The 16,250-nt window shown below is 42.3% G+C and overlaps 1 protein-coding gene across 4 annotated transcripts in view; it reads left to right on the top strand.

The window, feature by feature from the left end:
• The window catches only part of FNDC3B (fibronectin type III domain containing 3B), a 363,910-nt gene that overhangs the window by 338,777 nt on the left and 8,883 nt on the right, over positions 1 to 16,250 (top strand). For all 4 annotated transcript variants that reach the window (XM_049629594.1, XM_049629593.1, XM_049629595.1 and 1 more), the window contains 2 exons: positions 7,091 to 7,257; positions 10,409 to 10,536. In XM_049629594.1, the coding sequence (XP_049485551.1) occupies positions 7,091 to 7,257; positions 10,409 to 10,536 (295 nt within the window). The remainder of the gene's footprint in view (positions 1 to 7,090; positions 7,258 to 10,408; positions 10,537 to 16,250) is intronic.

Below are 16,250 nucleotides of genomic sequence, written 5' to 3'. Positions count from 1 at the left end.
CCATTCCCAAACATGGCTTCAGTAACGTAGGACATTCTCTCTCACAGACACACATACATAGTCCATGCAGCCCTGGGAAATTAAGAAAGAATGAAGGCAATGACATGTCATTGTTAAGGAAAATAGCTGTCCTGAGCTTATTAACAGCTGTTGATTTGTGCTGTTGTAGGACAGGTTTCAAAATGTGCAGCCTTTAATAGACTAAGTCCATTTTAGGTCAGCAGAGTAGATCATTTTGAGGAGTTAATATTAATGAGCTGCTGTTAGCCTGTAATGGACCTTGGGATTATAAGGTAGCAGCAACAGATAGTAAACACAAAATCCTTAGTGTCATCTCATTTTGTACTGCAAATTTAAGTTATGAGCTGTCCAGGGCATTTTTGGATTTTGGCGGGGGGGGGGGGGGGGTGCGGTGTACAAAACTTTTAAGGAAATTGAGTTTAAAATTAAATTCTTTATATATCATCATTTTACTCTAAAATGATTTAAAATAAATATTCAAAGATGTAACATGTCTGAATTTCTTCCCTCAGTAGCCCGTCAGCGTAAAAAAGTCATCTTTCACAATGTGTTGAAGCCTAGAATACTGAGGTTAAAAGGACAGCCTTCCCCTAGAACTTCTTGAAAACGTCAAGAATCTGCTGTTTTGCCTTCCTAGTGTAAAATTAATAAGAAATCATAGAATTTACTCATTCCCCTCATTTGGATCTCCTAAAAATCCCTGCCAGGTGAACAAGACATTATTATCCCAAATGTCTGGGAACTCAGCCTGGAGAGTTATCGACTTGTCCAAGTCCATAGCGAAGGCAACAGACTATGCACTGTGGCCAAGGTCTTTGTACGTCTTTGCACCAACCCTGGAGTACTCTGATAGGCCAGCAGAATAAGCAGAATCATTTTGCATTCACAGATACGTAAAACATTTTCATAAGTCAGTGTTAAATTGGCAACATTAAAACCCATGTGTGCTTGTTACCACAGAAGTGTTTAGTTTCAGGACATTACAGTCCACGCCGCAGCAAGTTGGAGGCAGAGCTGTAAAGAATCCATTTCGACTGTAAACTTTCAGTGACCCCCCCAACCTTCTGCCTTGTTTATGTTTCCCTTTCCAAGTAAATATTTTTAGTACGAGAGAGCATTTCTTCCCATTTTTTCCTTCCTCTAAGTAAAAATGCCCAAATTCCCATTAATGGGCAGCACCGATAGGCCCCACTGCCCCTGTCTTCATCTGTTGTCGGCGGCAGTTCTTGGCCTGGGTTCATCAGGACGGGATGGATGGTATTCATATGCGCAGCTTTCTCTCTGGTCCAGGAAAGCCTAAGGGAGTATAAGTAAAGAATGCCATTCTGGGGACAACCTTCAGGCTTCTCCAATGTTGAGAAACAAGGTAAATCATTCATAAACCTTGGCATTTTGTGATTAGTAACATTAGTATTAGTATTAGCACAGGTGCTATGCATTTTGTCATGAGTTCTCCCCACATTATGCCATTTGATTCTCTCACAACAACCTCTGGGGCGGGGGCACTGTAATCATATTCATTTTACAGAGAAGGGAATAGCTTACCTGGCTATAGAGTCCATGATCAGTCACCAGGCTCTTGAACCTAAACTCAACCTCAAGTCTGCGGACTGCAAAGAGTGTTACTACCCCTTGTCTCTTCAGCTCCTGAGCCAGTGGGGCAGCTGCATGGGTGTTTCCATACCTGTTCTCTTACTTGCTCTTCACAGGAGTCTGGGGTCATGCGGTTGATGCCACCAAAAGCACATGGCCATGGGCAGCAGGGATTGAGCACAGAGTAGAAGACCCCTCAGAGGCAATGCCAGTATGGGCCCACGGTGCCAAGATGACTTTTAAGGAGCTATGATTCCACAGGGGTCCTTGTGGCTACCTATGCTTCAGCCTGAACTAATACTAAAACTACTCAGTGATTTTACTGAGCATGTACTATGTTCCAGGAGCCATGCCACCTGTTTTACATGTTTCATTGCGTTGCTGTAGCACTGGAACGTTCACGTAATAACAATAACAGTGTGAACGTTTCAAGTAGATTAACTTACGTGGTGGGAGAGCTATGTGTCTGACATAGGCCACAGCAGATGCAGCAGAACATCACAAATTCATATGGACCTATTCCTGCTGGGACATGAGCCAGTGATGGCCGCAGTAACCTGGAGAGAGGCCTGTGTGGCAGGAGTTGAGAGACCTGCTGTCCTCAGGGCACTTTAGCCTGACTTGGACACCGTGTGTTGAACTCTTACCAGGTACTGGATTCCATGCTGAGCTTTGTACCCACATTTCTGCATTTGACACTTAAAACAACCTAAGAGGCAGATACTGTCCCTGTTTTGCAGATGGGAGAACTGATGCTTAGCAGGGGCGCGTGGTGGGGCAGTAAGGGGCAGAGCTGAGGTTTGCATCCAGTCTTCCTGGGTCCAAGTCCCTGTGCTCCACCACTGCCCACCAACAGGAGGGGGAGAGGGGGACGACTCGGGGAGAAGCCCAGAGTGGTCCAGTTTCTACTGGCAGCCTAGACCAGGGGAGTGGCCCAGGGCACAGCAGACCCCCCACATAGTGCGTCGCTGATTGCCCGGGCCACACTCTCACCTTCGGAAATCAAAGGATTGGGGCCTTGGTGAGAGGTTTTTTTGACCATCTTTTGGTGATGCTCCAGCTGCTCCACATCCTCCCCATGCACGGTTGATTTTTCTCCCATTCCAGGGATATCCCTTTCCCCAGGCTCGGGCAGTGCACACTAAAATAGTATGGATCAGGGCCACCAAGACAGCAGGACTCCCGTTGGCCTCTAATGGTGACTCCTGTCCCAGGCCCTGTGGTACATGAGCACCTATGGAGCCCAAACACTGACGCTGGACTGCCTAAATATAAGAGGGAGGGAGAAGGATCAGAAAAGCTGAAGGGCTACCCTCCTCCTCTTTTCATGGCAAAGACATGCTCTAAGTGCTGAATCCTTGGTTGCAGTGAAATATGTAGCCTTCAGTCGTTGTGTCTTAAGACCCATCGCATATATTCCATTCTATCACCAAAGGCCTCTGGCTGACTTAATGAAATTTAAAATGAGGGTGGATTAAAAAAAAGATTGAGGAAAGAAAAAATTGACTTGGTCTTTGTAAAACAAGTATTTGATGAATACTTTTAATCTCTCCCCGGGTGATTCTGGCCACAGGGCGTTAACCTACGGAGCCTCCTAGAGAGGCCACCGTGCAACTGGCATAAATCACTGGCTCCAAAGGAAGAAGATTCTTTCCTCTCCCGCCTCTTGGAATGATGGAAAATAATGACAGAATTGCGGTAAAAGAGGGACTCCATTCTTCTTGTGTTGGCTTGTGTGCTTATTTTGTCTTGGCTGGCCTTTCTTTGAAACAGAAGCTACCATCGGCATAGACAGAAAGAAATTCAGGATCAGTGGCGTTTATTTAAGACCTACTCTGTGTAGGGACTGGGGCTGTCAAACTGAATCCCACCCAGATTGGGAAAGTCGTTATTCTTGCCCACCCCCCCACCCACCCACCCTCACGAGGGGTCCCGGGCACAGAAGGTGAGCAGCCTCACTGACCGAGCCCCAAAGCAGTTGCCTGGTTTGCAGCCTCTCTCACCACACAGCCAACTTCCTACCCAGGAGAAAAGAGAACAACCTCTGTATTAGACCTGAGTGATATAGATGGTCTCTCAGAAGGAAGAGTGTGGCCTTTCTTGGTTAAAAGTTCCTAGCATTATAAAATAATCGTGACTGACACCTACTGAGTGGTTAGTACAGCTCAGGACTGGTCTAAACACTTTGGTTAACCCATTTACACCTGACACCAGTCCTCTGAGGAAGGTTCTAGCATTACCCTTGTTGCACAGAGGAAAACACTGAGGCACAAAGAGGCCAAAGAGGTTGCCGGTGGCTCCTAGTCTGCAGGACCTGTTCTGTTTGTGGAACCCACATTGACCAAGAGCATACCAGACGCCCAGGTGGGTGGAGAAGCGGCATACAACCAGTGTTCCCTCTGAAAGTCTTCCACATCAAAACTCTCGAAACCCTTGGGATTAGACTCAAAGTGCCAAATTGGCTGTTAACATAAGGTCCTAGTTCCAGAAACCTCAAATGGAGAGCTGAGATTTTGTGAAGGATTTTTGGCTTTTGACTGACAAACTTATTTCCGTGTAGCATTGAACTATAATTTTTTTTTTTTTTTTTTTTTTACTGAGGCATATACTAAATTTCTTTGTTAAAAGTAAAGTAACATGGAATTAGGACTATGTGTAAATGCGTCCCATATTATAAAAAGCATTAATTAGTGCCCAGTCTTTCTCCTCCCTTCACCCCACTCTCTCACACTTGCACTTTTTCTTCAAGAAGAAGGAAGGTACGGGAAACCTTTAAAGTGAGAAACGTATGAATTTTCAGACAGTTTGCAGACTTGCTGTCTCTGTCTCTTAATGGCTCCCTGTGGCTCTCAGTCACCCATCAGAATGAGCCATGTGGGGAGAAGTCCTCAGGAGGGAGTGGCCCAGCTGTCTTATTTCATTGCTTAGCTCCTTCTGACTTGGACCTGTGTGTCCACCTTAGGACACAGGCCCCAAGAGGACAAGTCACCTCTTTTTCTCTAAGTGCGCTAATTATGTGACCTAGGAATTAGCCCCATATTAGCCCCATCCATTTTCATTGATCCCCATACACATTTTGAGAACAAAATTTCCCCCAGAATTTCTTCCCATGCCTTTTCTAAGGGGAGGGAAGCCAGACAAAGCAGGGCAGCAAGCAAGTTGTGATTTATTACTGCCAAAATAGAGGGCTAAATCAAAGGGCCAAACACATGCTTATTCTAGAAAAGGCTGGAGGGAGAAAGAACTACCCCTTTCCCTCCTGCACCTGCCTAAGTGCACCCTCACTGAATGCAAGGGGAATAAACTTAAACCTGAAATCCTCTGGGTGAAAGCCTCCTTTAGAACCTTCAGAGTCACTCTGGCTTTTTTCTAAAAGCAAAGCAAATGCAGCCTTTCTTTTTTCTAAGTAACATTATCCCCAGACTCAAACCAGTGCTCTAACGGTAAAATTGTAGATTTCATTGCTAGCACCTGTTTCCACGGTGGCTTCTATAAATTGGGATGCGATGTAAAAAAAAATGCAGTAAAAGGGCAAAACAGTAAATGAAAGAAGAAAAAAAAAAAAAAAAAAGCAGTCCAGAAGCAGATTTTGATGTATTTGAAAATTGATGTGTATGCTCTTAGCCCAATTTAGATTACACTATCAAATTAGAGCCGTGAATCTGCTTCAGTACCTTCCTCTGGGACTGTGAGTGCTACTGCCCAGATAGATGTATTGACCTTATTTTCAAAGGGAAACAGTCTCCTTAGATCAGGGCATGGCAGGGAAGCTGTACTGTTGGTAGTGAACCTCTCCAAATTCTTTTAAAAACCAGGTCTTAGTGCAAGTTTGTAATGGAAGTATAACACTTTTACTCCTTAAACCATGACTTCCATTTTGTGGTATAACTCAGGGCAATTACTCTGGTTAGAGATTCGGGCCCAGGTGAGGCTGAGTTAATGAATAGCTGTTTTCCTCTAGCATTAGCAAGGGTATCTTCATTAAGGTGGTAATGTGTCAAGAGTACTAAATAGGTTGCCATGGTATTTGTGGGTTTCAGCATGGACTCTGGCTTTCCCTGAAATTGAAAATGTTCAGCCCTCAGTAAAAGGTGCTTCCTTACACAGTAAAGCAGAAGGAACATTAAATAGTGAAATGACTAGGGCTCAGGAACTCCATTGTAAAGGCTGATGAATGCGTGGGTGTTTTAAAATAAGGATGGACTCTGACAGGTTTTCTGAAAAAGTAGTTTAAGCTCTAGAACTATCCACAGGGACTGTTCTCTGGCACAGGGAAAGGCTGACCACATACACAGGACCAACTAGCCCACAGGATTAGGTCTTACTCATCTTTGAATCCACAGAGTGTGGCACACAGCAGATGTTCAAGAAATGTTTGCTAAATGAATTCATAAATTCTGCCTTCCCCTTGAGCTAAATGGGCCTAAGAGTCGAGACATTTTAAATTGTGATTCTATCTGACCGACTTCCAACGGTATCTGAGGACAGCAGATTGTCCTCAGATGCTGTGTCGAACCACGGGAAACTGGGAGAACCATGGGCCTGTGTAGCAACAAGGTTGTGTGTTGGGTTAACTCATGTAGTGGTTCCCAAAATGTTCCTGGAACAGCAGGCTTCAAAACTGTAATCTACAGAAATTCTGGGTCATTTGGGGGAAGTTATTTCCAAGTTTTTACATTTAATTAATAAAAAGACAAATGACAATAGTATGTAGTAGTTCTAGGTAATCCCATTTCATTGTAAAAATACAAATGTTTCAAGACCCTGGGAGAAAAACACTTGAAAATGTAAGGGCTTATTTTTTTTTTTAATTTTTTTTTTTTAACATTTATTTTTGAGAGAGAGAGGGAGACACAGAATCCAAAGCAGGTTCCATACTCTGAGCTGTCAGCACAGAGCCTGATGCGGGGCTCAAACGCATGAACCATCAGATCATGACCTGAACTGAAGTCAGACATTTAACCGACTGAGCCACCCAGGCACCCCAAAGGCCTTATTTTTTTATCTTCATGCCTTCTATGTTTATGTCTCGCAGAAATAATGGTTAGCAGAGTACAAAATTATCCTCGTTCAGATAGGAGAAGGCTCCAGAAGCTACCAGTTTAAACTGTCCAGTTCACCTTGGCTGTTTTTCTGTTATTTTGATTAACCTGATAGATGATTCTGAGCCAAGTATTTTTGTTTTCTCCTTTTAAACTGTTTTCTGAAAGCTCTGTAATCGTAAATGTCTTCTTACTAGTTTGGGAAAGGGGCTTTGAAAGCTGTTGCAAAGATAAAGGTTAAAATTTAAGGAATTTTCTAGCCAAAACTCACTTATCTGGAAAATACGGGTAAAGAGGACATCGTATTTCTCAGGTGCCCAGTTAACATGAACTTCATTGCCTCTATAGGATAGAGTAGAAGGTAAGTTAACAGTGACGATTTCTTGTCACTAATAAAAGTTCAGATGGCTAATGGTCTCTGCTCCTTCCTCTAGGTTTATTTCCATCTACAGAGGACCCAGCCACACCTATAAGGTCCAGAGACTGACGGAATTCACGTGCTACTCCTTCAGAATCCAGGCGGCGAGCGAGGCTGGGGAAGGGCCCTTCTCAGAAACCTACACTTTCAGCACAACCAAGAGCGTCCCCCCCACCATCAAAGGTCTGTAGGCCGTGAGTTTCTGGCAGGCTCTTCTATGAGAGTAAGGAAATGTTGGACCTGGAGTAGGAGGCTCTGTTCTGACCTTAAATGTACTCTCTCAATATTTCTAGTATCAACAACATAGAATCAAAACAACCTTTTGAAAGAGAAGGCTGAGGAATGGGTTCTCTGAGGAATCGCTAAGGCCTTTCCTCAGGTCTGTATAAATGTTTACTGCAAATAATGTAGTGGCCTCATCCCTGCAGAGGATGGGACAAAGAAAAGGAACACACCCCAGTGGCACACTTGGGGTTAGAAATGAGGGTGGACCCCAGTGTGGGTAGCACTTGTGACCATTTACCACAGAGGGTTTGACAGTCTCCCTTCCCAGAGACTGGCAGGAGGAGCAGAGGTTGGCCTCCGTCTTCAGATGGCTGTGGTGCCTGGAGGCTAGAGACTGACCCAGGCAATTCATCAGCCCGTCCCCCCCGCCACTGTGGAGAGGTCCTTTGGAAGGGTGTTCTCACCAACTTGAGCATTTGTCTTGAGGTTTGCCAGTGACTAGTTTACTCTGTCCCTTCATGGGCACGGAGAGTGAGCGAAAGCCACTCTGCCCAGGCTCTCCCTCTATGGGGTGTAGTGAGCGCTCGACTCCCATTTCCAGCCACAGAGTTCTGCCTTGTGCCCAGCTGACTTGCAAGATGACAGGGCAGACGACGTCTGGCTCAGCCCTCCCACCCAGCCGCTCACGGCCTCCTCAGCCTTGCCCTTCATTCCCCAATAGGGTGATTCTTGTGGAGGTCCCTGCTGCCCAGGATGACCTGAGGCTGCCGGACAGACAGGCAGCTTACCTGAACCAGGTTTTACACGGGTAAAGTGAGTCGCTATATCGTTTAGGTGGCTAGGGGGATGTGCACGACCTGTGCAAAAAGGTCCTTCATATGTGTGGCCCCGGGAGCAAGGTCGTTGGATTCACTGCTTCCACATGGAGGAGGTGTGTCGGCTACCACCAGGGTAGGGTCCGTTACTGAGGATAAGAGACCTCAGGGCCTGGGTCAAGGTCTGGCTTGGATTCTGTGAAGGTTTCCTGTAGCTCTTTCGAGGGTACTTTATGGTAGCTACCTTCTCCCTGGCTTCCCTGCTCCTCAGCAGTCCAGAAGTTCTTTGGCAATGGCTTTTTCACGTGACTAAGAAACTACTATAAATGGATGCAAGGCCTTGCTGGCTCACGTGGGTAGTAAATGCCCCAGCCCCTTGGTAGCATTTTGCCTGTCAGCTGTAACAGAAGAGATTCCTGAACACACTGGGTTTAATAGATTTGTTGTGACGAGGAACATTTACCAACCTTTACCAACTAGCAAATGGCCCGGGTCTTCTTTTTTTTTTTTTTTTTTTTTTTTTTTTTTTTAATTTTCTTTTTTTTTTAAGGTTTATTCATTTTCGAGAAACCGAGTGTGAGCGGGGGAGGAGCAGAGAGAAAGGGAGACACAGAATCCGAAACAGGCTCCAGGCTCCGAGCTGTCAGCACAGAGCCCGATGTGGGGCTCGAACTCACTGACCATGAGATCATGACCTGAGCCGAAGTCGGACGCTTAGCCGACTGAGCCACCCAGGTGCCCTGTCAAGGGTCTTTCCGACACTGACTTTGCCTGTCAACATGTTTGTTGGTAGAGATTCATTTTGTGGACAATGGAATACTAAATTGATAGCACTTGAATTTCATGGTACATTTTCTACAGAAGGACAGGCTCCTCACACTGCCACATGGTCAGATCTTCTTCCTCTTCCTCTTCGGTTCAGGAAATTGTTACCTTAGCTGGAGAACTATTTGGTCCTCCAAATATAATATATCTATCTATCTATCTATCTATCTATATATCTATATCTATAGATATATAGATAGATATATAGGTATATATAATATAATAAGCTGGAGAGCCTTATTTTTTCCATAAATTAATTAGGGTTTTAGCCAATTAATTGCAACTCATTTTTGAGAAAGCCTTTATTATTCCGAAACAGTACTCTACAGATGCAAATAGAAACAACTACCTCTAAAGAATTAATTTCATGTAATTACAAATTAAAGAATAAGGGGGTTCAGAGAGGAGTTATGTGTTCTAGTTATAACGTAGAAAAATATCAGATATTGAATTAAGCTGTAGAGAGATAGCATAGGCTATGAGAAAATATTTTAAAATTCTGTAACATTTTACATGCTTTACTACAAACTAATGTAATTTTCCTTTAAGCCAGAATTAGGAGTCCAGTAGGTGAAAAATGTACTAAAAAATATATACAAATATGAGATAACTTGACTTTTACAGGCTTTCTCACAATGCTGACCATTCTCTGGGACTTAAGCTCACATGTCACCCGCTCCTCAAACCTTCCCCCTGGAACTCGCTCACATTTTATTTCTCTTTGTATTTGTCTCAAACCTTGCTCTCCCCTTCCCTCAACTAGGTCTTAATTCCCTAGAAAGCAAGGTTTATAGTCCATGTTTTGAATTCTCCAAAGTACCCAGCTCAGGGCCTAATCCTACAACGTGTTCAATAGCTATTTGAAAAAGAACAAAAATGCAATCCAGGGTAAGCCGTTTCTTTTTTTTTTTAACGTGTTTTTTTTTTTTTTATTTTTTTAAATTTACATCCAAATTAGCATATAGTGCAACAGTGATTTCAGGAGTAGATTCCTTAGTGCCCCTTTCCCATTTAGCCCATCCCCTCCAGTAACCCTCTGTTTGTTCTCCATATTTATGAGTCTCTTCTGTTTTGTCCCCCTCCCTGTTTTTATATTATTTTTGTTTCCCTTCCTTACGTTCATCTGTTTTGTCTCTTAAAGTCCTCATATGAGTGAAGTCATATGATTTTTGTCTTTGTCTGACTAATTTCACTTTGCATAATACCCTCCAGCCCCATCCACGTAGTTGCAAATGGAGGCTGAGCAGTTTTTAATAGGATAATAAGCAAAGGAGTTTTCATCAATGGCTTGCTAGTCATGGAGGATCTTTTCTTTATAAAGGGTTCCCCGCAGGTCTTGTAGGAGGTTGGGCCAATAAACCCCCCTCTCAGAGCGGACACTAAGCACTCTCCCGCTCCAGTATTACCAAAATGTTGACTGTTACTGTGATTTTGGATTTTGAGCTTGGATCTGTGGATCTGTATTTCAGCACCTCGAGTCACACAGTTGGAAGGAAATTCATGTGAAATTTTATGGGAGACGGTACCACCAATGAAAGGTGACCCTGTCAACTACATTCTGCAGGTATTGGTTGGAAGAGAATCTGAGTACAAACAGGTAAGAACCGGCGTGCATGACATGTGTGCAGCTTCTCAGTCTAAGCCTCTACCTCTAGCCTTGAAAGATTCAGTGACTGGTGAGCCGGGGTTTTCTTACAGCCAATCATAGAAACTGCCTAGTGTATACCCATTTATATAAGCCCTAGTTTCCATTTCGTCTGTGGAGGCATTAAATTTTCAGTTCTCAAGCATGACCTTACAAAGAATATTAAATTCTGTATTTGTACTTGGTCTCGGCAGTGATGTTTACAAACGTCAAAATCGGTATGCAATGAAAACCCAAGTGCCAATGGCTTTACTACAGAGGGAGAGTAGTTTCAACCTAACTGCTGAAGCCTGTGTCCTGTCTGCCTTTTTTATAGAAGTTAGAAGGATAAAGTACATGACTTAGCAGCTCTTGAGGCCTGTGATTCAGCAACTCGAGGTCACTGTTTGTCACCCTTAAATGTGCAATCACCTAGGAATCTGTTAAAATGCAAATTCTGATTCACTAGTCTGGGGGGAGGGTTCCAGCTCCCACGTGATGCTGGTCCATGAACCATAACTTGAGTTAGCAAGGCTTATACAGATCACCTGATAAACCCATGCAAGAGAGAATGTAATTGGAATATAACCGATAAAGAATTTGGTTTTATTATTTTTCATAATGCTTTTTGATCCTTTGTTCTTTCACAACTGTACATGATCAGTCACTGGTACTGATACCACCAGCAGATACTGATGATTCAGATCATCCGTAGATGATTCAGATACTCCATCGGTTTCCGTAATGTTTCCAGGAACTTAATAATTGTTTTTGTGAAATCAGGATATGATCCCATTACTCTGAGGAGAGGTGAAGCCCATTCCTTCCCAGAGCTTTTAATGCAGGCATGCGTGTATATCAAACTTAGAAACTTGAAGATAAATGTCACCCGTCTTCTAAAACATTGGCCTAATTGTAAGACCCCTCTGTTCATGTCTTGAGGCTCCAGATACACAAAGCAGGTAGAAAGTAATTTGATTCAGAGCTTTTGCTAAATTACTGGCTAATATTCCTTCTACAATAATGAAGAATACTTGCAAGTGTATAAGATGACCAGAGAAAATTTTGGTGCACTTCATGTACTTTGTTAATATGAAGAATCAGATAAAAGGATGAACCCCATTTTGCAAAAAACTATGACATTTACTAATAAGTATGGATTAACCTCAGTGGATGATATAATTAAGGTTTCCATTATTCCTCTTTAAGAGCAAAACACTAGAAAACAGAGAGGAAAACACTGTTGTATCATTTCACTTTCCAATCTCATTCTTTACAGCATATCCCATTTCAGACTAAATAATTTTCTGTGTTTGTTTGAGCTCACCAGATAGATAGGATTGGTTGCAGGGTCTCAGCTCAGATAGAGGGCAGAGGGCTTTTCCCTCTTAACTGCAGTCATCTTAACTCCAGCAGCACTGTCCTGTTCCATAGCAGTGAAAGATGAAATGATAGCGAATTTCACAGCGTATCATTTAACACTTAAGAATGATTTGTTTCCCAACAGTACCTTCATTGCATGTTTGTCCTTGTTATTTTAAAAACATTGTATTTCCCGTACCATGCTTTTGCGCCTGTTCTTAGAAAAATGTTCTGCTGCTTAAAAGAGGGATTGCTGTTTTACATTGAGAAGGCAGCATTATTTGATCAAGATCAATACATCGCAAGCATTGCTAAAACATGGGTAAATCAATTCAGTAGTTTAGAGTTTATCAGCAATGTGGCTGTTTCTAATCTGGTATTTGTTTGGGGTTCCTGGCTGACTCAGTTGGAAGAGCATGCAATTCGATTTCAGGGTCGTGAGTTCGAGCCCCACGTGGGGTGTAGAGATTATTTAAAAATAAAATCTTTAACAGGGGTGGCTCATTCAGTTAAGTGACCAACTCTTGATCTCCGCTCTGGTCGTGATCTCATGGCTGTGTGTTCCACTCAACACACTCATTGGGCTCTGCACTGGTCATGAAGCCTACATACATATGTAAAATTAAAAAAACATTGTTTTTAAATCTGCTATTTGTTTAATGTTATATATTTAGACCCATGGATTTATAAATCCTAATAGGATATGCAGTCACATGTGTAGAACTCAGAATACATTCCTTATTGTAGTTATAAGCGAGTTTCTTGTTGAAAATATATGAAAACATCGTACTTTAGGGCAGGCTCAGTAGATAGGGATTAGCATTCTTCACATAACCATGTGTTTACTACATTTACCAAGAAATGATTAAGGTGGGTCGTGGTGCATTAAAAGCCACGGTTGAGTCAGGGACAATTTGTACTGCTGTTTTTTGGGTTTTTTTTTGTTTTTTTTTTTTGCTTCTTCCTGTTCAATAAGCATTAACTTAAACATGATGTTTTGAGTACTTCATTCAGTTTTTCTGGACATGAAATAGGAAATGAAACCTATTTATATTATGGGTGCAGAGTAATGGTTAAAATAATTGTGCTCCGGAGATAACAGGCTTTGAATACATAGAAGCAAAGCAAAAGAAAAGGGGAGGTCATTCTCGCCGAGCATACACCACGGCAGAGCTCCGTGCTCTTAGGGAGCATTCTGGATTCCTCAATCCCAGCACTAACCAGACAGGACCTATGAATGTATGGGCTTGTGTTACTCCTTGTTATTTCTCAGTACTGGCACATAGTTAGGCACTCAGTAAATGTTTTCTTGCCTGCGTGAAAGAGGCAGTTTCAAAGGAACGGTGTTATTTATACTCAGGGTAGTAGTAAGAGTAAGCTTCAGCATGGGGTGGATTTAGAAAGTTTGTAACTTAGGTGAAAAAAATCACCTGTAACAGGAAGAGTGTCTTTCTGCTTCCCAGGCTTATCTTATACAGGCAAATATGGCAAACACCAAGGCTTTTTCTGATGTTTCACTTGAAACATTGATTTTAACTTTGCCTTGGTTCTGGCTTATTAGCTTTCTTTTGTTCAGCCACCAAGATAGGAGGTGAGCAGTTGGTTGTAATTACAAATGGTCTCTTAAAGGAGTAAATCCTCACCTAAATTTTTACTCTATATTAGAACGCATACATAGATTGATTTGGCTTTCCTGCCATTAATAAACATGCCAAGCACAAGTTTTTTCAAAGAAGCTTAAAACTTCTTGTCAGACAGTATTAATTATAGAGTATTCTGGAAAGGAATGAAAATTATATGTATACGCAGGTGACTGATATTTTTTTTGCACGAGATATAACATAGTTTGATACCTGTATAAGAATGTAAAGCAAGATGATTCCTATTCATACCCCAGAAGTATGAAAAATTTTTACCAAATTTTATATAATTTTTACACGAAAAATTTTTAAGTTTATTTATTTATTTTGAGAAAGAGAGCATACAGGGATGGGGCAGAAAGAGAAGGAGAGAGAGAGAATCCCAAGCAGGCTCTGTACTGTCAGCATGATGCAAAGCCAGACTTGGGGCTTGAACTCACACACCATGAGATCATGACCTGAGCCGAAATTAAGAGTTGGATGCTTAACCCACTGAGCCACCCAGGAGCCCCTAAAAAAATATTCCATGAAGAGGAGCAAAGAGTACCAAACTGTAACACATTGTTACATGTTAGGGAAAAATTTGTGACAAATCATTAATATTCTTGGTGCTCAGATTTGTTGCATTAAGTAAACCTTTAAAGCATCTCAAAATCTGTGGACCTTTACATTTAATTTGGTGGCATCTCTGAACAAATTTTCATTTTATATCATGTTTTAGAATGTAGTATTGGGACTTAACATTGGTTCTTCATGGCATCACATCAGGTACTATGAGGAAAGAGCTGCTCTTAAGGCAACCATTTGAAAGTCTTAGAGCCTACATATTTTTTAGTGGCTTTCAATTCAGTTCCCTAACACAGCTCTTTATTTTTGCCTGAATAAAGGATCAAATCCAAAGCAAAATAATAGATCAACATGGGGACGTTTAAAAGCCATCATTTATTTTACGGATTAACTTTTTTAGGTTTACAGCTTCCTTTAAGTATCTGATGAAGGCCATCAGAAAAATGCTCACACATCCACTTAAAAATTCACGAGACAAGTTTTTATTCTGTTCGGCGAAGTCCAGGTTTAGGACCCTGGTTTATTGAGAAACTGTTAGGTACTTTGTACCGTGAGAGAGCCGACATAGAACAGAAGAGCGTGGGCAGTGCTCTCAGAGCTTAGACGCCCATTGGGGTGAGAACGGCAGACCCCCAAGAGGCAGTTCAGCAACAGTACCCTTACCTGTCCTCTTCAGCTCAGGGACAACGACGCCTGCCCAGCACTGCACCCTCTACAAAGGAGGCTTGCAGGTCGGTGGGTTCCCTCTTGAGCTGGAGGAGGGTATCCCACAGTCGTGTGATAGTAGAATTAATTCACCGAGCCTCGGCCACTTTGTTATAAAAGTAGGGACTCTAAACCTCTAACTGGGGGCCACTGTGAGCTTCAGGCCCTTCAGTAATGAGAACGCTCTACGTAAGTGACGCTGCTGTGCAGCTCTGCCTCCCTTTGCAGTTCTTGAGAGGGGCAGTATTAGTAAAGAGACCCAAGCATTGGCCCAGGTGCAGACCTCCAGGGATCCTCCCCCAGAGACTCTCTGGGATCAAGGAATCCAACTGCAGAGCATGTTGTTCTGAATTAACGGGCACAGATTGTTCATTTCAGTTATCTGAATATTACTTTCGGTCCTTCTGTTTGGAATAAAGGTCAAAATTACTTCAAGATCTATTGTACATCAAACCAAGGACAGAAATAGTCTTGATAAAAATAATATTGCTTCTATACTTATTGAGATATTATGATTGGTTACTTCAATAAAGACAATCTTAAATGGAGCTATGCCTTTTAAATTGGGTTCAGGCAGGAGGAAAAGCCCATAATGGTGCCCCTGTCAAAATGAATGAAAATAAAGGGACACGAGGCCTGCCATCCTAATGCAGAGAGCTGTGCAGTCCCAGGAAAAGTCACTTCAGTGGAGGCACAGCTGTGTGACAGATAGGACTAACTTGTGGTTTTGTGATCCCCTGGCTGTGACTGTTTACACAAAAACAAATCAGTTATCTCCAGCCTCAGGAACCGGAGTCCTCAGGAAATGGGGTGTTGGAATTGTTTTAATTTTTCCTCAGCTAAGAATCCAAAAGTCGGAGCACCTGGCTGGCTCAGTTGGTTAGAGTATGCAACTCTTGATCTCGGGGCTGTGAGTTCAAACCCCATGTTGGGTGTGGAGCCTACTTAAAAATAAAATATAAAATAAGAATCCAAAAGGCCTAATAAGCATCGTTGACTATTTCTAAAATATATTAGAAACTATAGTTTCTATTAATGCACTAAAAACTACTTACTGTTAATGATTCCATTTTTTACAACGATGGCTGCACCTGTACTGAAAATTCTTTTCTGTTGCCTATGTGGTTGGTGTGTCTAATACTTAATGTTTCCTTGTTTCTGCTAATTCTCCCCTCTTTTCAAACAGTGTGGTGTAAGAATATCTGCTCTTGAGTATTTGAAAGTTCTAATTAGAGAACATTCACTGAGCATCAACTTAGTTGAGGCTATCCATGGTGCTGGTTGCTGTGGATAATAGAACACAGTCCCACACTCAATATGTTTACCATATTTTTTAAAAGATTTTTGAGTTGGCAATGCTTGAAAAGGGGGGAGCTGTTCCAATTAAAACACCAAGAATGGCTAAAAGAAAAA

This window comes from Panthera uncia, chromosome C2, assembly GCF_023721935.1.
Source record: "Panthera uncia isolate 11264 chromosome C2, Puncia_PCG_1.0, whole genome shotgun sequence".
Classification (NCBI taxonomy): Eukaryota; Metazoa; Chordata; class Mammalia; order Carnivora; family Felidae; genus Panthera; species Panthera uncia.
This window is presented reverse-complemented; position numbering and strand designations above follow the sequence as displayed.